Here is a 22,127-nt window from a genome sequence, read left to right as displayed (position 1 = left end):
TCCTAAAGCAATCTACATGTTTAATGCAATCCCTATCAAAATCCCATCCATTTTTTTCAAAGAAATGGAAGAAATAATCCTAAAATTTATATGGAACCAGAAAAAACTCGAATAGCCAGAGGAATATGAAAAAGAAAGCCAAAGTTGGTGGCATCAGAATTCCAAACTTCAAGCTCTATTACAAAACTGTCATCATCAAGACAGTATGGTACTGGCACAAAAACAGACACATAGATCAATGGAACAGAATAGAAAGCCTAGAAATAGACCCTCAATTCTATGAGCAACTAATTTTTGGCAAAGCAGGAAAAAATGTCCAATGGAAAAAAGACAGTATCTTCAACAGATGGTGTTGGGAAAATTGGACAGCCACATGCAGAAAAATGAAACTGGACCATTCCCTTACACCACAGATGAAAACAGACTCAAAATGGATGAAGGAGCTCAATGTGAGACAGGAATCCATCCAAATCCTTGAGAAGAACACAGGCAGTAACCTCTTTGACCTCAGCCACAGCAACTTCTTCCAAGGAACATTGCCAAAGGCAAGGGAAGCAAGGGCAAAAATGAACTATCGGGATTTCATCACGATCAAAAGCTTTGCACAGCAAAGGAAATAGTTAACAAAACCAAAAGACAACTGAAAAAAATGGGAGAAGATATTTGCAAACGACATATCAGATAAAGAGCTAGTATTCAAAATTTATAAAGAACTTACCAAACTCAACACCCAATGAACACATAATCTGATCGAGAAATGGGCAGAGGACAAGAACAGACATTTCTGCAAAGAAGACATCCAGATGGCCAACAGACACATGAAAAAGTGCTCCACATCGCTTGGCATCAGGGAAATACAAATCAAAACCACAATGAGATAGCACCTCACACCAATCAGAAGGGCTAAAATTAATAAGTCAGGAAATGACAGATCTGGCGAGGACACGGAGAAAGGGGAACCCTCCTACACTGTTGGTGGGAATGCAGGCTGGCACAACCACTCTGGAAAATAGCATGGAGGTTCCTCAAAAAGTTGAAAATAGAGCTACCTATGACCCAGCAATCACACTACTGGGTATTTACCTTAAAGATACAAATATAGTGATCTGAAGGGGTATATACATCCAAATGTTTATAGCAGCAATATCCACAGTAGCCAAACTATGGAAAGAACCTACATGTCCATCGACAGGTGAATGGATAAAGAAGATGATATATGTGTGTGTGTGTGTGTGTGTGTGTGTGTGTGTGTGTGTGTGTATGAATACCAGCAGCGATCAAAATCTTGCAGCGATCAAAATCAAAATGAAATCTTGCTATTTGCTACAACGTGGATGGAACTAGAAGGCAATATGCTGAGCGAAATAAGTCAATCAGAGAAAGACAATTATCATATTATCTCCCTGATATGAAGCAGGTGAGAAGCAACATGGGGGGCTTGGGGGAGTAGGAAAGGAATAAATGAAATAAGATGGGATTGGGAGGGAGACAAACCGTAAGACACTCTTAATCTCACAAAACAAACTGATGGTTGCCGGGGGGAGGGGGATCGGGAGAGTGTAGCTGGGTTATGGACATTGGGAAAGGTATGTGCTATGGTGAGTGCTGTGAAGTGTATAAACCTGGCAATTCACAGACCTGTACCCCTGGGATTAATAATACATTATGTTAATAAAAAAAAAATCAAAAAAAATTTCTATTGAGCTTGGAACATTTAGAATAATTCCAAAGGTAAAAATTGAAAGTTGAACATTTGCTAGATATAGTTTCAGAGAAAAAAACAAAGATATTTTGTTATTACTCACTCTGACAATGACTGAATCTGTGGCCTCCTAGGATATACAAACTCATTGTTTCTTATTTTTTTCATCAGGGAATAAAAGAAGATTGATGATGATTACCAATGCATATATATCACTGATTCTAATTTAGGGCTCTTCATACAATGTGTCATGACTTCTTCATACGCCCCTTTCCTTACTTCATAGGATCTCCAAGTAGCTAAACTATGTTATTACTCTGCAGTGATATATGGAAATCTATGCAGATTTTATGTGAAGCAAATGTTCAAAAGACTAAGTAAAAACACAGTCTTGAAACATTTTTAAAAATGAATGGCTGATGCTTAAAGTTGTTCAATGATGGATTTTACTAATTTATGAAAATAAATTTAAAAATAAATGTTAAGCAACTTTTACTTGATTACATATAACATGATCTCTAAACATTTTTGGTCAAACACCCACCAATAAAAATACTTCCTCATACAGCTACAATATATGCATATTCACTTATTTGTTGATAATTTATATGTGTACTACTATTATGTATTATTTAAAGCCTGCCTAAAAGACACACACTTTTCTAAGTACAGATTCCAAAAAGAGAAGGCCCTGGGCTGATGGACTTCCACTCTAGTGAATAAAGAAAACCCACATGTATATAAACAAATCAACCAAGTGAAATAAGTTCATACAGTGTTTAAGTATTAGGATGGGGGAAAAAAGTTATTGTGATACCTGAAAGAGTCCATTTTAGGTGGGATGGAATATTAGCTAAGGACAAAGTATTTAAGGCAGAAAAATATTAAGTGCAAAAGCCATGATCTAAAGCAAAGTTTAAGATATTTAAAAAGAAACAGATTACGGGGCACCTGGGTGGCTCAGTGGGTCAAAGCCTCTGCCTTCAGCTCAGGTCATGATCCCAGGGCCCTGGGATCAAGTCCCGCATCGGGCTCCTTGCTCAGTAGGGAGCCTACTTCCTCCTCTTCCTCTGCCCACCTCTCTACCTGCTTGTGATCTCTGTCAAATAAATAAAATCTTTAAAAAAAAAAAAACCACCAGATTAAGTCATTAAGAACTTTTATAAAAATAAAATAACTGCCATATAAATTCCCAAATATTGAGAAATCTAATCTTGGTCTCTATTTGTTCATTGATTCCTATGTCAGTATGGGAATCAGTATAATTAAAGTTACACTGTGTCTGGATACCTATCAGGTGGGAGTTTCTCACTATTTTTTCCCTTTCATAATTTTACTGAATATTCTAAAAGTGTATTATTTAAAATAAATTTTACAGTAATTTATGCTAAAGTATATACTTCAAAAAACTGAACTGAATGAAATTCTAATTGGAATTTCATAAAATTTATGTATCAGTTTTGGTTAAGTATGATATTTTCATATGAAGACTTCTTATTTAAGAAAACAGTTTGAATTTTTAAATGTTTAGACCCTCTTTTTATTTCTTTCAACATGATGTTTCTATTTTATTCATATAAAAACATGTGAGGTAAATATATTATTAATTTTTGTTGTCCTAGTTTTATTTCTCATAGTCAAGAGTATGGGTTATAGACCCAGAATGCTAAATGGAAACTGGCTTTGTCATTTCCTAGATGTGTGATTTCATAAAAATTAACTAAACTCTCCTTGCCTCTGTTGCCTCAAACAAAAAAATGTTGATAGTTACTATACCCTTCTCATTTCAGGATTAAATAAACTAATAAATATAAAAAGCTTAGACTAGCTTGGGACAGTAAATGCTCAATAAATGTTAACTAGTATTATTATTTTAAAGTCAGGTAATTGTTTTCCTAGTTGGACCCAAACTATGTTTTATTTAATATATGACACTAAATAATGAGCTAGATATCAGTGAGGAAAAGTTGTTCACAGTGAGAATACTCTATATGTTATATTTATATGTGAAATCGTTCTCAGGGCATGATTTATTTAGAAAGGCATTCTGGGCCTTCATTTGCCCGTTCAGCATCTTTATACAAGTAAGGAACTATTACCCGTTGCTCACAACAGATACACAGCACAACAGGTTACGCAGCTTAGTAAGAGATGTAAGCACAAGATATCAGTGCCCATTCTCTCCTGCAGCTTAGAAACTTTGCAGAGGGCACAGACTGCACAACTCCATTTGGGAGCCCTGGTGGGATGTTTTCAGACATTTTTATTTCTTCCTTAAACTTTACCTTATTTATTTTTACAATGAGTCTGTATTATTTATATAACCAGAATAATTTAATACTTGCATTATAAAATATTTTGCCAAAGGAATTTTTCATCTCACTTCTAGATTAATTCGATAGCAATTATTTAATTTTTAAAAGATTTTATTTACCTATATGTCAGAGAGAAAGGGAGAAAAAAAGCACAAGCAGGGGGAGCAGCAGGCACAGGGAGAAGCAGGCTTCCCACGGAGCATGGAGCCTGACATGGGACTCCATCCTGGGACCCTGGGATCATGACCCGAGGCCAAAGGCAGACACTTAGCCAAGTGAGCCAACCAGGTGTTCCCAACAGCAATTTTTATCAGCTATTTTAAACCTTTTCATAGTTGTATTATATTGCCATTCATTTTAAAGTATGCTAAAATGTTAATAATTTCTGAAATAGGGGCGCCTGGGTGGCTCAGTGGATTAAGCCGCTGCCTTCGGCTCAGGTCATGATCTCAGGGTCTTGGGATCGAGTCCCGCATCGGGCTCTCTGCTCAGCAGGGAGTCTGCTTCCCTCTCTCTCTCTCTCTGGCTGCCTCTCTGTCTACTTGTGATTTCTCTCTGTCAAATAAATAAATCTTTAAAAAAAATAATAATAATAATTTCTGAAATAAAAATCTAAAAGCTTAAGGAAATTTAACAAAAACATTGATGAATCAAAGAATAAAGTTAAAATGCCAACCATGTGTTTAATTTATGTTTTGTCAGATCATCCTCAATCTAACATGTCTTCTTTGTATCTTGGAAACAAATGAATTTAGATTCTCTGAGTTCATCAGGGTCACTTCTCTATTTGCAGATGGACCAGCCAGATTCTGTTCAAACAGCTACTTATACTCAGTGATTAAAAAGTCATAGAAAACAGGGGCACCAAGGTGGCACAGTGGGTTAAAGCCTCTGCCTTTGGCTCAGGTCATGTTCCCAGGGTCCCAGGATGGAGCCCAGCATCAGGCTCTCTGCTCAGCAGGGAGCCCACTTCCCTTCCTCTCTCTCTGTCTGCCTCTCTGCCTTCTTGTGATCTCTGTCTGTCAAATAATTTTTTTTTAAAGCCACAGAAAACATTAACTAACAAAATACAGTATATTTAGCTTAAAATGGGAAAAATCTTTTATTCCCATTTTAGAACAAAATATAGGATAATTACACTAAGTATAAGGTTAATTTATATTTTAATTTCTTTTATTGCTTTGTATAACATAGAATTTTAAGTAATTAAATTGAAATTGATTTTCATTAGTTAAAGCTATAACACTTATTAGAAATATCATCTCTTATACCAAACAAAAGAAAAATACAAATCCTTAAATAATATGCTTAAAAAAATCTTTCCGCCCCAAACATAAACATTAATAAACATTAACTATATCAATAATAACTAAAGAGTTTACAGTGGGATGAGTGAATATTTATTATTTTAGTAATATATACTAATGTAAGATGTGATGACTGGTAAAACTGAGCACTGAATATAAAAGTAGTAATTTTTTTTAAAGTAGTAATTAAATTCCTTACTCTTAAAAGAGACAGTTTATTTCAGTGTACATCACAAAATTGTATCCTGAACTCTAAATAGCAATAGAAGAAATTCAAAATAAAACAGTAATTTTCAAAAATAAAAGGTTAAATAAGCCAAAATATATTTGGAAATATACTAAAACAATAATAATTAGTAGTTTGGACATTACATGTCCTTAAATAATTAATGTAGTAGTAGCATAAAGTAGAGGATTTTAGACAATGACTTTCTATACTCTGAAACATATCATCTATATAACATTTTCATAGTCCAGTCTTCATTTTGTGTTTAAGATTTCTTTGCTATAACTGTTATAATTAAAAAGAAAGCATTTAAGAAAAAAAGAAACGACATACAGTAACTACTATTTTTTCATATTTGCCAAGATAAATCAAGAAATTCAATGTTTACAAGGACCAATCAAAGGACAAATCACTGCTAGGGACTTGAATTTTGTTCCACGTAAGGAATGACCACTTTCTAGTACATTCAGTTTGGGGTTTTAAACTGAACTTTAAAAAATTACAAAGACTGTCTATGATACAACTGCTGGTATATTACTTTCAATTAAGTTAACACCACATTGCATTCAATTGCTTTAAGCTACAGTATATGTTTGCATTTTAAATTTCACTGGAATCTTTAAAACCAGAATAGTTTCCATTAACACTATTACAAGAACTACTGACCTTTTGTTTTTTAAAACACCATTTCTTTCCAATGTTATTGAGTTTTAAAGGTCTCTTAACAAATGACAAGGCTGCCATCTAGTGCTTTATGACTATTCCTTTAACATTTTTAAGAGAGTGAGAGTCCTATGTAATTTAGAGGTGAACTATCCTGTATGGCAGCCACTATACACCAGTGGCTATTGAGTAACTGAAATGTGACTGATTTGAATAGTGATTACTATAAGGATAGAATACAAATTGTATTTCAGACTCAGTTTGAAAAAAAAAACTAAAAAAAGATATCTCATTGATGATTTTTATACCGTTACATGTTAAACTGAGATTTCTGCTATGTTGGGTAAAATAAAATAGATAATCAAAATTAATTTTACCTGTTTCCTTTAACTTTATTAATGTAGCTAGTAGAAAACTTGTAATTACATATGTGATTCACATTATATTTATATTGCATAGCATTGATCTGTAAGAAAAGTTATCTTAGTCTTAAACATAAAAGATTTATTAAATATTACTATATTTCTTATTTTTTTAAAAAAGTGTAATATAACTTACACATGTCCATAAGTGTAACTAGTTACTCCGTTGGGACACAATAAAGGGTAAAGATTAAAAAAAAGACCAAAGGGGAATTTCTAATTAAAAAAAAAAAAATCACAAAAAAATATGCCCCCCGCCTCAAAATCGGGAATGTTTGAAAAAGAAAAGCAAAACTAATGTGGACAAATTAGAGAATAAAAATAATTTATGAGACATAAAAAACAATTTGAGCATCAGTGAGGTTAATAATTGCAAATGGATTTAAACATAATAAATATGTATGAGTTCATAAGTTTATGATAAAAAGAAAACTTGTCATGTTTGAGAGATATTGAGCAAATAATTCTTTACTTTGAAAACTGGTAAATAAAAACAACTAATATCACATTTGTCATGCCTTTCCTATATAAACTGTAGCAATGAGTAACCAAATATTTGATGAGAGCAAATTTATTTTTACAGAAGTTTTCTAATCAAGAAATAAATAAGGAGTTAAAATTATCAGTTTTACAACCCCTAATCAATTACAATCTAAACACTGAGCTTCAGTGTCTGCTAAGAACTATGTAGAAAATAATGTTAATAAGAAACAATAATAATTAAAAAGTAAATAAGAGAAGGAGATTACTAGACAAACCCTAAAGCTGATGAACTAGAAAACAAAATCATTGGAAAGGATGTATAAACCCAAAGGCCATGTTATAATATGGCAGAGAGAGAGAAAGAGAAAACACTACCAATAAAATAGCACAAGATTCCAAAATTTTGTTTGTATTTAGCTAGTCTTTGAAACTCACTTAATATTTTTTAACTATTTCTATTTTAAACGAGATCTCCAATCTTCTCAAAGTTTATTTTTAAAAGCTATCACCCTTGGTTATCCAGCATGAAAATAGAAAAGAAAAACTAAAACATTACAGTCAGAGGTCATTTCATTAGAAAAAAAAGTAAAAGTATAATTTACATTCATTCATATTGAAAATAATCCTAAATATAATATAAACAAGCACCATTTAGTAGTGTCCCAAATAATAATGTGTCATGCCCAGGTTTGGTTTACCACATGATTAAAAGATACTTAACATCAGAAAACCTATTATTACAACTTCACACTAAACAAGGTAAAGGAAGAATTCATTCATGATGAAATTTTGTAGCAGACTAATAGATAATAATTTTTAACTTGATAAAGGAAATATTCCATAAATTACAGCAAACTCTTTACTTGATGGTGGTGTCTACTACCATCATTTTGATTCAGTGCTTAAACAGAGATCCCAACCATCCCAGTATGGGATTTTAAAACCTGGAAAAATGTAAGTATTATTACCCCAGAATTATTTTGCTTACATTTTGATAGTAAATGGTTTTCCATCCCTTCACCTTCAATCTTCATGTATCTTTAGGTCTGAAGTGAGTCTCTTATAAGCAACACATAGATGGACCTGGCTTTTTTACCAACTTGGTCACCCTATGTCTTGATTGGAACATTTAGTCCTTTTCCATTTAAAGTAATTATTGATAGATAAGGTTCTTACTGCCAATTTGTTACTTGATTTACAGTTGTTTTTGTGTTCTGTATTCCTTTCTTCTCTTACTCTCTTCCCTTGTGATTTCATAGTGTTCTTTAGTGTAATGTGTGGATTCTTCTCTATTTTCTATGTATCAGTGAGAGGTTTTTGATTTGTGATTATCATTAAGTTCATATATAACATCTTATGCATATAGCAATCTATAGTAAATTGGTGGTCACTTAAGTTTGAACCCATTCTAAAAATGCTACATTTTTACTCCCTTCCCCATGTTTTATGTATATAGTGTTATACCTTACATTTTTTTTATTTTGTGAATTCCTTTACAGATTTTTGTAAACTTACTTGATTTTTCAGTTTCTGTGATTTAACATCCATACTGGTATTGTAAGTGATGGATCTACCACTTTTATTATACGTTTATGTTTACCTGTGAAATTTTTTCTTTCATAATTTTCTTACTTCAAATTATGGCCTCTTCTTTACATTCAAAGAATTTCCATTAATCTTTCTTGTAAGGCTACTTTACTGGTGATGAGCATCTTTAGCTTTTATTTGAGAAACTTTTTTTTGGTTTGTTGTTTTTGTTTTTTGTTTGGGAAACTCTATCTCTCCTTCTATTCTGAATGATAGACTTGATACATAGAACCTTCTTGGGTACAGTTTTTTTCCCTTTCAACATTTAGAATATATCACGCCACTCCTTTCTGGCCTTTTAAAGCTACCGCTGAAAAATCAGCTGTTAGCCTTATGGGTTCGGGTTCTTCTTTGTCTATAGCTGTTTTTCCCTCTTGCTTTTAAATCTTTCTGTCATTTTATTTATTATGTATCTTGCTGTGGACCTCCCTGGGTTAATTTTGGTGGTGGGGAAGTAACAATACTTATATTGAACAAAATATACTTTAAAACAAAGACTCTAACAAGAGACAAAGAGGGACACTACACAATCATAAAGAAAACAATCCAAAAAGAGTATATATCAATTGTAAATATCTATGCAACCAAAATAGGAGGATTTAAACACATAAAACAACTATTAACATATATACAGGAATAAATTAATAGTCATACTATAGTAGTAGAGGACTGTAACACCCCACTTATATCAATGGATGGAACATCCAGACAAAAAATCTATAAGAAAACAGTGGCTTTGAATGATTTGTTTCACCACATCAACCTAACAGATACATTCAGAACATTCCATCTAATAACAGTAGACTACACATTATTTTCATGCGTACATGGAATATTATCCAGAATAGATCACGTTAGACCACAAAACAAGTCTCAATAAATTCAAAAAGACTGAAATAATATCATGCATCTTTCCAAACACAAGGGTATGAAACTCACAATTAATTACAAGAAAAATTCTGGAAAGAACAGAAATACATGGAGACCAAACATGCTACTAATCAATGAAGAGATCAACCAAGAAATCAACGAGTAAATAAAAAAATACATGGAGACAAATGAAAATGAAAACACAATGGTCCAAAACCTTGGGATGCAATAAAAGCATATCTAAGAGGGAAGTTTATAGCAATACAAGCCTACCTCAAGAAGCAAGAAAAATCTCAGATAAGCAATGTAACGTTATGCCAGAGGAACTAGAAAAAGAACAAACAGAACTAAAGCCAGAAGAAGGAAGGAAATAAAAAGATTAGAGCATGCTTAGCGAAATAAGTCAAGCAGAGAAAGACAACTATCATATGATCTCCCTGATATGAGGAAGTGGCGATGCAACATGGGGCCTTAAGTGGGTAGGAGAAGAATCAATGAATGGGATTGGGAGGGAGACAAACCATAAGTGACTCTTAATTTCACAAAACAAACTGAGGGTTGCTGGGGGGAGGGAGGTTTGGAGAAGAGGGGTGGGGTTATGGACATTGGGGAGGGTATGTGCTTTGGTGAGTGCTGTGAAGTGTGTAAATCTGGCGATTCACAGACATGTACCCCTGGGGATAAAAATACGTTTATAAAAAATTAAAAAATTTAAAAAAAAAAAAGATTAGAGCAGAAACAAATGAAATAAAGACTAAAAGAACAACAGAAAAGATGAGTGAAATCATGAGTTAGTTCTTTGAATGGATAAACAAAATAAATAAACCTTTAGCAAGATTCATCAAGAAAAAGAGGGCTCATATATAAAATCAGGAATGAAAGAGGAGAAATAATAACCAATGCCACAGAAATACATAGAATTATTAATATTATGAAAAATTATATACCAACAAATTGGACAACCTAGAAGACATAAATTACTAACCTTCCAAAACTGAATCAGGGAGAAATAAGAAATTTGAGCAAAGTGATTACTAGAAAAAATAAATTGAATCTGTAATCAAAAAACTACCAACAAAAGCATAAAACTGTTTTTATTTATAGGTAATATAATTAATTGTATTTTAAAACCAAATATATAAATAATTAGAACTAATAAGAGAATACATTAAGGCTTATGAATATCAGATTAATGTACTAAGATGAATTTAATTTTTATATATGAAATGTAAGTAGAAAATGTAATTTTAAAAGACATTATTTTTTTTCTTTTTTTAAAGATTTATTTATTTGAGAGAGAGCAGGAGAGAGGAGAAGGTCAGAGGAAGAAGCAGACTCCCCGTGGAGCAGGGAGCCTGATGTGGCACTCAATCCCAGGACTCTGGGATCATGACCTGTGCTGAAGGCAGTCGCCTAACCAACTGAGCCACCCAGGCGCCCCTTAAAAGACATTTAAATAGCAACAAAGGTATCCAGAAATTTAGTATTTTACATATTTAACAAAACATGTGTAGGACATGGATACATGAAATCGAGCTCAACATTATCAGTCATAAGAAAAACATAAAATAAAACCATAAGCTACTACTACAAATACTCTAGAATAGCTATAATCAAGAGACAGACAATATTAAGTTTTGGTGAGTATGCAGAATTATTGAAGCATCTATAAATTTCTAGTAGGAATGTAAAATGATGCAAACATATTGTAAAATCTTTTGGCAGTTACTTAAAAAGTTAAAAATAAGTTTATCATATGACCCAGTAATTCCACTTCTAGGAATCTACTCAAGAGAAATGGAATTATATGTCTACAGAAAATCCATATGAATGTTTATATCAGCATTTTTTCATAACAGCCAAAGGCTAGAGATAATCCCAATGTTCATCTACTAATAAACTTCAAAAAAGTGGTATATCCATATGTTGTAGCATTCATTACTTTTAAAAACTAAAATTGCTATACTAGCAAAGTAAAATAGAAACAACTTGTGATTGTCACAATTGATCCAGAAAAACTATATGACATATACAAACACCCATTCTAGAAGGACTAGAACAGAATTTCTTCAACCTGATAAAGGCATCTAGAAAAAACCTACATCATGCTTAATAGTGAAAGATTGAATGTTTTCCATCCAAAATCAACAACACTAGAATGTTGCCATGCTCATCACAGCTTTTCACATGATACGAGAGGTGTAGCCAATGCAATAAGGCAAGAAAAAGAAATAAAGGCCTCTAAGGCGTCCTTAGAGGAAAGAAAAAAAACAATTCCATTAATTGCAAAACACATTATTGTCCACATAAAAAATATAATGGAATCTACAAAAAAAATATACTACAACTAATAACTAAGCTCAACAAGGCTTAAGGATAAATAAAATCAACATAAAAATCAATTGTATTTTTACTATCCAGACACAATTAAAAATTAAATATTAAAAAATACTCTTTACAACAGCATCAGAAATATAAAATATGTAGTGATAAAGCTGAAAAAAACTGTGAAAGACCCACATAGTGAAAAATACCAAATATTGTTGAGACTAAATTTTAAAATAATTAAGATCAAAAAAGAGATATATGTTCATGAGTCAGAAGACTCACTATGGTTAAACTATCAACTCCCCCCAAACTGGTATGTAAATTAAACACAATCTCAATCCAAATCCAAGCATGTGTTTTGGTAAAAACTGACATGTGTATTCTAAAATTCATATGCAAACATAAAAGAAATGGAACTCAAAGCCAAAAGATTGAAAAAGAATGAAATTGGAGAATAAATGCTACATGATTTCAAGATTTATTATGAAACTATAGTAGTTGTAACAGCATTATTTTGGTATAAAAGTAGGCAAATTAATTAATAAACTACAATAGGGATTCCAGAAATAGCCTTTATACTTTTTTTTTTTAAGATTTTGTTTATTTATTTGAGAGAGAGAGAGAAACAGGTAGAGGATGGTGGGGGAGGGACAAGGGGACTCCACACTGAGCATGGAGCTTGTTACAGGCTCATGACCATGAGATCATAACCTAAGCCTAAACCAAGAATTAGGCACTTAGCTGACTGAGCCACCCAGGTGCCCCCAGCCTTTACAACCTTATACTCATACACAGGCAACAGACTTTCCACAAAGGTCTAAAAGCATTTCATTGTTTTAAAAAAAGTCTTTGGGTGCCTGTGTGGCTCAGTTGGTTAATCAACTGCTTTTGGCTCACGTCATGATCCTGGAGTCCTGGGATAGAGTCCTGCATCAGGCTCCCAGCTCCATGGAAAGTCTGCTTCTTCCTCTAACCGTCCCTCCTCTCATTCTCTCTCTCTCTCTCTCAAATAAATAAATAAAATCTTTAAAAAAATAATAATAAAAGAAAGACTTTGAACAAACTGTGCCAGAACATTTGGATATCCATATGGAGAAAAAAATTGATCCATCTCTTGAAATATATACATATATTAACGCAAAATGTACAGTATTCTTAAACAAAAACATAAAAATAGAAAACTTCTAAAAGAAAATGGGAATCTTTGTGATCTTAGGTTAGGATAAGATTTCTCAGAAGAACAATTAATTAGTTGAACTTCATTTTAATTAAAACTCCTCTTCCAAAAAAAAAAAAAAAATACTCCTACTAGAGTGAAAAGACAAGCCACAAAAAAAAAAAAAAAATGCAAATTATACGTCACATAAAATATTCGTATCAGGAATACATAAAGTACCCTGAAAACAATTCAATTTTTAAAAGTGGAAAACAGATTTAAACATACTTCATTAAATAAAATATATATAAACCAAATATTCACAATTATCACAAATAATCACAACATATGTTTAACATCACTACTCATTAGAAAAATGTAAATAAGAATTAGATACCATTACACACCTACTAGAACAGCTAAAATTAAAAAGACTGACCATATGAAATTTAGAGACTTGAGGAACTGAAACTCATATACTCCTGATGGGAATGTAAAATGGTATAACCATTTGAAAAATTCTTTCTTAAAAGGTTTATCATACATCTCTCATATGATCACTACCCAGTGAAAGTATCTTACAGTAACAATTCAACACTGCTTTTTAGTGATGACCAAAACTGCCCCCTGCAAAAATCTATCACAAAATTCTGTTTGTTCAAAATTTAATCAAAATGAAAAGACCACATTAAAATCAGTTGAGATTACTCAAATCCCATTTTTGTTTCCACTTCCAGAATAAGATCTACTGCTATGTCACTCTTCAAGAGTAGAAAAAAATGCACCAAATATAATTTTTAAAATATAGCAAAAAGACTGCCTTTCTTAGCAACATATATGGAACTGTATTATACAATTTAGAAATAGAAATGGTAACATACTAATGACAACATCAGCATGCAAGATGAATTTTATAATCTGCAAAATCACCTAAAACTAAAAATACTAATTATTTAAAATGAAAAAGTAAAAGTACTTACAATAACATGTTCCTCTAAGTGGATTACCAACATAGCGATTTTCAGAGTCACATCTGCAGAAATAAAAACACAAACAATGAATCACGGAACACTACATCAAAAACTAATGATGTACCATATGGTGACTACCATAACACAATAAAAAATTAAAAATAAATTAAAATGACAGAATTAAACCTATAACTAGGGAAAAAAACTCATTTACTACTGAGCAACAAAATTCAAAACTCCGTATTTTTCTTTAAGAAAAACAATAAACTCTACATTAAAACATCTTAAAAACTATATCATAAATAAAAGTTTTAAAAGAAAACTTTAAAATAATTAAAGTAAAAAGCCAATATTTGAGCTTGAGTAGAGAAAAGAAACAGTGATGACAAATAGTCACACACAAGATGATAAAAGGGAATGTCACAAGGCAGATAAGATAATACTAGGAGTCTGGGAATAAATATTCTTCCTTAATAATAGAAAAAGAAATTGAAAGTCTTGATAAAGATATAGAGACACTTTAAGGGGAAGGAAGAAAGTTTGTGGAATTTATAAATCTACATCATTTTCTTACTTCTGGTATTCTTTGAAATCAATATATTTTTCCCAGTTTCTACACATGAATCTATATTTTCAAAAAAGATCTCCCCAATTATGTAATAAAGAAAAGTTTTTTTCTGAATTGTCCAACTCTAAATTCAGTAGCTCAAACTCTGAATTTATGTGAGATTAATAAAAAACAGAAGAACATAAGAGCATTCCAAATCATGAATTCTAAATTAAATTAAATTCTTCAAAATTACGCTTAATTATAGCAGTGGGAGAAGATCATAAATATTCTAAAAATTTCCAAAGTTCACATTTTTATATCTGCTTCCAAAAGTCAATTAAAATGAGAGTTAGCACCTAATACTGATACAGCTTGATTTCACATAATGTTTTTTCACTGGAACACCCTCCAAAATAAATTATTATACAATAAAACACACCAGGCTAACTGAATAAAGTGACTTAATATTTAAAGTATATTTAAAAGTTTAAAAGATGAATAAGACCTTTCAAAATGTCTTTAGTTTTAATAGAGTTAACTAGAACACAGGAATAATTTTTATATATATTTTAACTAATAAAAGGTCAAAGAGTTGAGACAATTAGGCTAAATAATCAGGTTACATTCTGAATGCATTTATCAGCCTTGAGTTGCTAGTTTTTTTATTCATGAGTTGAAGAATAAATCTTTTTCTACACTAACTGCAAAATTAAAGTAGAAATATAATAATCCTTTATACAACTAACTTTATTCTCTGGGAAACAATGAAACTTTGGGAGTTAGGTTTCCTGTGACTTCCCCAAATGCAACTTGCAAAATGTGTGACATACATTTTACTGGTATCATAAATATCATGAGTATGATCTAGGTTAAGCACTTAAGGTTCTCTACTATTTCTACATTTTGTTCCTTCCTTCAGGCTCACCACCATAAATCCCATGACTTAGTACCAAATATATACATACACTGAAGGACTGATTTACAATATTATTATAATTCCTTTTTCTGTCACAAAATATAAATATGACTTGTTGCAAATGGATATCTCAATACTACTTTTGTTTTATTTTATTATTTATTTATTTATTTATTTATTTGAAAGAGAGAGAGCACAACCAGGGGGGGCAGCAGAGGAAGAGGAAGAAGAAGCAGGCTCCCCACTGAGCAGAGAACCCTACATGGGACTCAATTCCAGGACCCCAGGATCGTGACCTGACCCAAAGGCAGGTACTTAAACATCTGAGCCATGCAGGCGACCCACAATACTACTTTAAGAATAGGGAAATATTCAAAATAATAGTGCCTGCATTGCTATGCATGATATTCCCTGCATGTCTTATTTGCAGTCGAAAATGACTAACTTTGACAAATGTTAAGGATTTCAAGTACTTTTTAATTGATCTATATGTTGACATTAAGAGCTCTGAATACAAACCTATATTCCCATATGGAAGTTACACAATATTTACTTTGGTTGATAATATTAAGTTTATTCAAATTATTTAATATCATATTGGAATAGAAGTCATTGTGATGTTACCTTCAACATAATATAATTTTTATAAAGGCACAGTTAAAGTTTTATTTTCTCCAAACTACAAATTATCTCAGGAGGATGAAATTATATATTCTCGTTTAGGAAGTAATTTTTCCTGCCTTTCATTACTTACAGAAATAAGGAATTAATATCACCTTGTTAAGAACTAAGCTGAGGGGTGCCTGGGTGGGTAAGTGGCTGACTCTTGGTTTCAGCTCAGGTCATGATCTTGGAGTAGTGAGACAGAGCTCCATGACGGGCTCCATGCTCAGCTCAGAGTCTTCTTCAGATTCTCTCTCCCTCCTTATCTCTCGTCCTCTGCCCCTCCTCCTACTTGCACACACTCTCACAATCTCTCTAAAATAAATAAATAAAACCTTTAAACAAAAGAATTAAACGGAGAAGCTTTATAGAGTTCTTGAAGGTGTCCAATACAGAATTATATTCTCTTTTAAATTTTAAACTCTTTAGACAATCATATATTATCTAAAGAGCTTTATATTAATAAGTATTGAGACAATTTGGAATGTATTAAAAGTATTTTCTAAGTGTATAATTATGAATGGAACTTAAATATCAATTTTTAGTAATTTAACTTTAGCTGTCATCTAAAAAATCACTAATGCCTACAAATAACTAAGGAAATAAATAGTTCCAAAGGAAATATAATGAAACTTTAGGCATAAAAGTCAGACTGCAAAACACAAAAGTATGCATAAATATATGCGAACACATTCCTTATTTTTCATTGGTACATTGCAATGTCATAAGATGGCAGTTAATTTGAAAGGTAATTTTTAATTTTACCAAATAAAAATTCCAGTAAGTTTTAAAGGAGTTAGAAACATTGAGGTATGTATACATGATAGAATATTATTTAGCCATTAAGGATGATTTCTTAACATTTTTAACAACATCTATGGACCTAGAGAGTATAATGCTAAGTGAAATAACCCAGAAGAAAAAAAATACTATATGATAAGGAATTTAAGAAACAAAACAAACAAGAAAAGGAAAAAGAGAGAGAGAAAGCAAAAAACTAAACAAACTCATGGTTATCAGACAGGGAATGCAGGGGGATGGGCAAAATAGGTGATGAGGATTAAAAAGTGAACTTAGCATGATAAGCACTAAGTAATGTACAGAACTACTGAATCACTATATTTTATACCTGCAAGTAATATAACACTGTATGTTAACTATACTGGAATTAAAATTAAAAATCTAATTTAAAAAAGGGGGAAAAAACAGTGAAAAGGAAGAGCTTTGGGGGCAACGAGACTTAAAAGATATTAAAATATACTCAAAGTCTGTAAAATAAAATAGTGTAGTATCAGTGCATTGATAGAAAAACCAAAGGTACAGAACAGAAATTCCACAAACAAGCTCAACTATCATATACTAAAAATCTAGCATATCATATGATAAAAGAGTATTTTAAATTATCAAAGTAAAGTTTTTTTCATAAATGGTATTTATGGTAAAATACCATAATGACAAAATATGGTAAACTGGATAGCCATTTGGAAAAATATAAAATCAAATCCATTCCTCATATCAAACACATATAAAAAAACTCTAAATGGATCAGAAATCCTAGCATACAAAATAAAACTTTAAACATATTGGAAGAAAAAAATTGCAAGATAGCATGGATATACTGAAAAGCATGGTAAAAGGAATGTCATTAGTAAAATAAAAAAATATGACAAATTGTGAGAAAACTGACAATGTATGTGACATAAAAGTGCTAAAATCCTTAATTTACAAAGAACTCTCTAATAATAAGGGAAGGACTGACGATTCCATAGAAAAACTAGCAAAAAACACAGACAATTCACACACACACAAAAGGAAATGGTTCTTAACTATGTGAAAAAATGTTCAACTTTACTTACAAATAGGGAAATAAGAACTAAAACTATACTAAGATGCCCGCTTCTCTCTCATCAGATTGTCAAAATTTTAAAAGTATAGCAATATGCTCTGCTTACGAATGAGACTGTGGGCAAACAGCACTCCTATAAAATTATGAGCTGGTGAGAATGCAAAATGAGAAAATCCCTGTGGAGGAGAATTTAGTAATACCTAACAAATATATGGGAGCACTTATTCTTCAATCCAAAAATCCCACTTAAAGGAATTTGAAAGTAAATCACCAGCACTATGAATATATATGAGCACAAGTTTATTTAATACAGCATCATTTATAATTACAAAATATTACAAATGATCTGAATGTCCATGCATGCAAGATTTGTTAAATAAACTATAGTACATAAACATAATGGAGTGCCATACATCAATAAATAAAACCAAACAAATAGGTAATAAAGATCTTTATGACCTAATATAGATACATATCTATGATATGTTACCTTTTGTGTAAGAAGAAAAAGAATATGTATATGTGTGTGTATATATATATACATATATAAGAAACATATGCATGTATATTATATATATATATATATATATATGAAATATATATATGATTCATATATATATATATATGAATCACAGGAAGGATAAACAAGAAACAATGAAGTCAGTTACCCCCTGGAGAAGAAAGGAGGAAATGGGAACTAATCTCTCTGAGTATATTTTTAAGTACTTTTATCTTTTGAAAGAATGTCAGTGTTCAACATATTCTGAAATATATACATAAAACCAGTAAGAATGAGAAAGAGGAAAAAAACCATCAAACAGAAACTAAAAGAAATGAATCTAATGAATTTCCAATGAATACCGTATAGCCATCCTGAAGGGAAAGGAAGGAACAGAGGGAGGAGAATTGAAGGGAGAGGTGAGGAAGAACAGAAAAGAAAGGAAAGAAATAAGGGAGGAAAGGAGGAAAGAAAAAAGAAGAGGGACCATTCCAAATAACTTCCTAACACAGTATCTGACTATATATCCTCAATCCTGAGCGTGGACGAGTTAAACTTTGGAATCTTTTTAGGTTTGCTTATTAAAGTGATACAGACAAAGCAATTCTGAAAGCATTTCTTGTATTAGAGAACTGAGCAAATAAGGAGTGTGTTACATCACCAGAAGCCAGTGCTTTCACTGAGGAAGAAGAGACATAGAGATACTAAACTAGAGAAGGTCCAAAAGAACCTTGGAGGGATACATTGGAATTGGAAGTCTAGGTATTAAGTAATGCTTTCTAAAATATGTATATATGTGTATGTGGATGCATATGTACACATGTACATAAATATATGTATTTATCTGTACATATAAATATTTCTTAGTTCTGTTCACTGAACAGTCCATTAAGATACCTCATTAGCAAAGGACATATCTATCACCAAGATAATGGCCTCCAATATAATTCTTCATTACAAGGAATCAGAGATCTACAAAAACATGTTTTAAATGGCTGAGACAGGGGTTGCCTGGGTGGCTCAGTGGGTTAAAGCCTCTGCCTTCAGCTCAGGTCATGATCTCAGGGTCCTGGGATAGAGCCCCGCATTGGGCTCTCTGCTCAGCGGGGACCCTGCTTCCCACCCCTCCCCCCTTTTTCTGCCTTTCTGCCTACTTGTGATCTCTGTCTGTCAATTAAATAAATCTTCAAAAAAAAATGGCTGAGACAGGACAGGTATAACATCAGCCTGGAACATTTTCTTATATCAGAGTAAGGAAGTATTCACAAAATGATGGGTATATGTCACAAAAATACAAGTTTCATATGATCTCCCTGATATGAGGAAATGGTGATGCAACATGGGGGCTTAAGTGGGTAGGAGAAGAATAAATGAAACAAGATGGGATTGGGAGGGAGACAAACCATAAGTGACTCTTAATCTCACAAAACAAACTGAGGGTTGCTGAGGGGAGGGGGTTTGGGAGAAGGGGGTGGGATTATGGACATTGGGGAGGGTATGTACTTTGGTGAGTGCTCTGAAGTGTGTAAACCTGGTGATTCACAGTCCTGTACCCCTGGGGATAAAAATATATGTTTATAAAAAATAAAAAATTTAAAAAAATATATACAAGTTTGCCTTAAGTAGCCCCCACTAACCAAATCTGGAACAAGTTGAGTGCTAAGTGATTTATCTATGATTGGAGAAAATGGGAATTCATGCGTTCATCCCAATAATAATTAAATAGTGGAGAAGGAAGAGCTCTTGCTAACAGCAGAATTTTAAGAGCTCACTGCTAAATGTAGAAGTATGGGAGCTGGTAATCATCATAATAAAGATAGAGACCAGGCAAGAATAATCAAATATTTCTTCTTATAAACATGAATATCCTATAAGATAAATTTGTCTCATGTCTAATTCATTCAAAAAGGACAAAAGAAAAAGATATCAGGTCTACTTGTCATATTTCTAATCAAAATCCAAGATTTTGCATTCTAATAGCAGAGTTAACACTCTGCTTACTTAATGGAAAAATATATTCATTACAAGGGATGAAATGAAAAACAAACAAACAAAAAAACAACCAAGGGATGAAATTAATGAAATCTCAAATAAACTTATAAATGTATATGTGTAAAATTTTTAAAAAAATATATAAATGTATTACTTACACCTAATGCTGTTCTATGCAAATGAATGATCCCCCATCTCATTTCCCACATGTCAAAATCAATTAATATAACCACTTATACAAATCTGTTACAAATATAATCAGCTGTTATATTGAAATGTTTAGCACAGCCATTATACATTTTCATGTAACCTACATAATAATGTGAATGGAAATCAAAGTTATTAAAACCTGTCAATTTCATTACAGACTTTATACATAAATGAAATTAAAATATCAGAATGGAGTACCTCACAATTATTTTCAACAAAAAAAGAGCAATATTAAGAAGAAAATTCTAAATTCTTTCTTACTAAAATTTTACATATATGAATGTGAAGTATTCTGATTAAGAAAAAATGTTTTAAGATATGTTTTACTTTTTTTAAAGGATTTTTTTTTTTAATTTATTTTGAGAGAGAGAAAGAGAAAGAGCACAAGCAAGAGAAGGAGCAGAGGGAGAGAAACAAGTAGTCTCTCTCTGCTGAGCGTGGAACCCAACGCAGGGCTTGATTCCATCACCCTGAGGTCATAACTTGAGCTGAAATCAAGAGTGGGACACTTAACCAACTCAGCCACCCTCGGGTGCCCCTAAGCTATGTTTTGTTCTGTAACAAACCACTGTGTTAAGTAACAAAAGTAAAATTTCTTTTTAAATAGTCTGTTTTTTAAAAAGCCTTAATTTGCATTGTTAAAATTATTTTGCCCATTCAGGAAAGTATATTTTTTCTATGGAAGATTGAGATGCCCCTCCTGGTTTGAAAACCCTAAAAGCACATAAGGTGTGTATTGTATACTTAATACACAAATATATAATTCAAGTAAATAAAAGATTAATTGGATATATTTGCAGTAGTTCTCTATTGCTAAGTAACAAATCACAAAAGCTTAGTAACTTTAATCAACAAAATTTAGTATCTCACAGATTTTGTGGGCCTGGAGTCTGCACATAGGGCAAAGTTGGGTCCTCAGATTCTGAGATGAGTTAGGATACAATCAAGGCACTGGCTGGAGCTGGGATCTGCTACATATGGGGTTGGGTTGCCCTTAAAGGTTAGATGGGGTGGGCTGCTTCTAAGCTCCCTCAGGTTGCTGGCAGAATTTATTTTTTTATGGCTATAAAACTAAAGACCTTGGTTTATTATTATTATAATATTATTATTATTATTATTGACTGAAGGCTGCCCTCACCTCCCAGAAGATGCCTTCAGCTCCATTTACTTCTTCAAAGTGAGGGAGAAAGGGAGAAACTCTCTAGAGCAAAACTTCTAGCATGACACAGACTTAAAGGGGTGCCTGGTGGCTCAGTTGGTTAAGAGCCTGCCTTTGGTTTGGGTCATGATCTCAGCATCCGGGGACAGAGCCCCACATAAGGCTGTCTGTTCTGTGGGAAGTCAGCTTCTCCCTCTCTCTTTCCCTCTAGGTGCTCTCTCTCTCTCTCTCAAATAAATAAATGAAATCTTCTTTTTAAAAA

At 32.3% G+C, this 22,127-nt stretch overlaps 1 protein-coding gene across 3 annotated transcripts in view; it reads right to left on the bottom strand.

Moving 5' to 3' along the window:
• The window catches only part of ATRNL1 (attractin like 1), an 815,229-nt gene that overhangs the window by 537,304 nt on the left and 255,798 nt on the right, over positions 1–22,127 (bottom strand). For all 3 annotated transcript variants that reach the window (XM_082721458.1, XM_082721457.1, XM_082721456.1), the window contains exon 21: positions 14,040–14,092. In XM_082721458.1, coding sequence (XP_082577584.1) covers positions 14,040–14,092 — 53 coding nt within the window. The remainder of the gene's footprint in view (positions 1–14,039; positions 14,093–22,127) is intronic.

This window comes from Mustela nivalis (genome assembly GCF_964662115.1).
Source record: "Mustela nivalis genome assembly, chromosome: 2".
In the NCBI taxonomy this organism is placed as follows: Eukaryota; Metazoa; Chordata; class Mammalia; order Carnivora; family Mustelidae; genus Mustela; species Mustela nivalis.
Note: the sequence above shows the minus strand (reverse complement) of the source record. Positions and strands in the feature narration are given on the sequence as shown.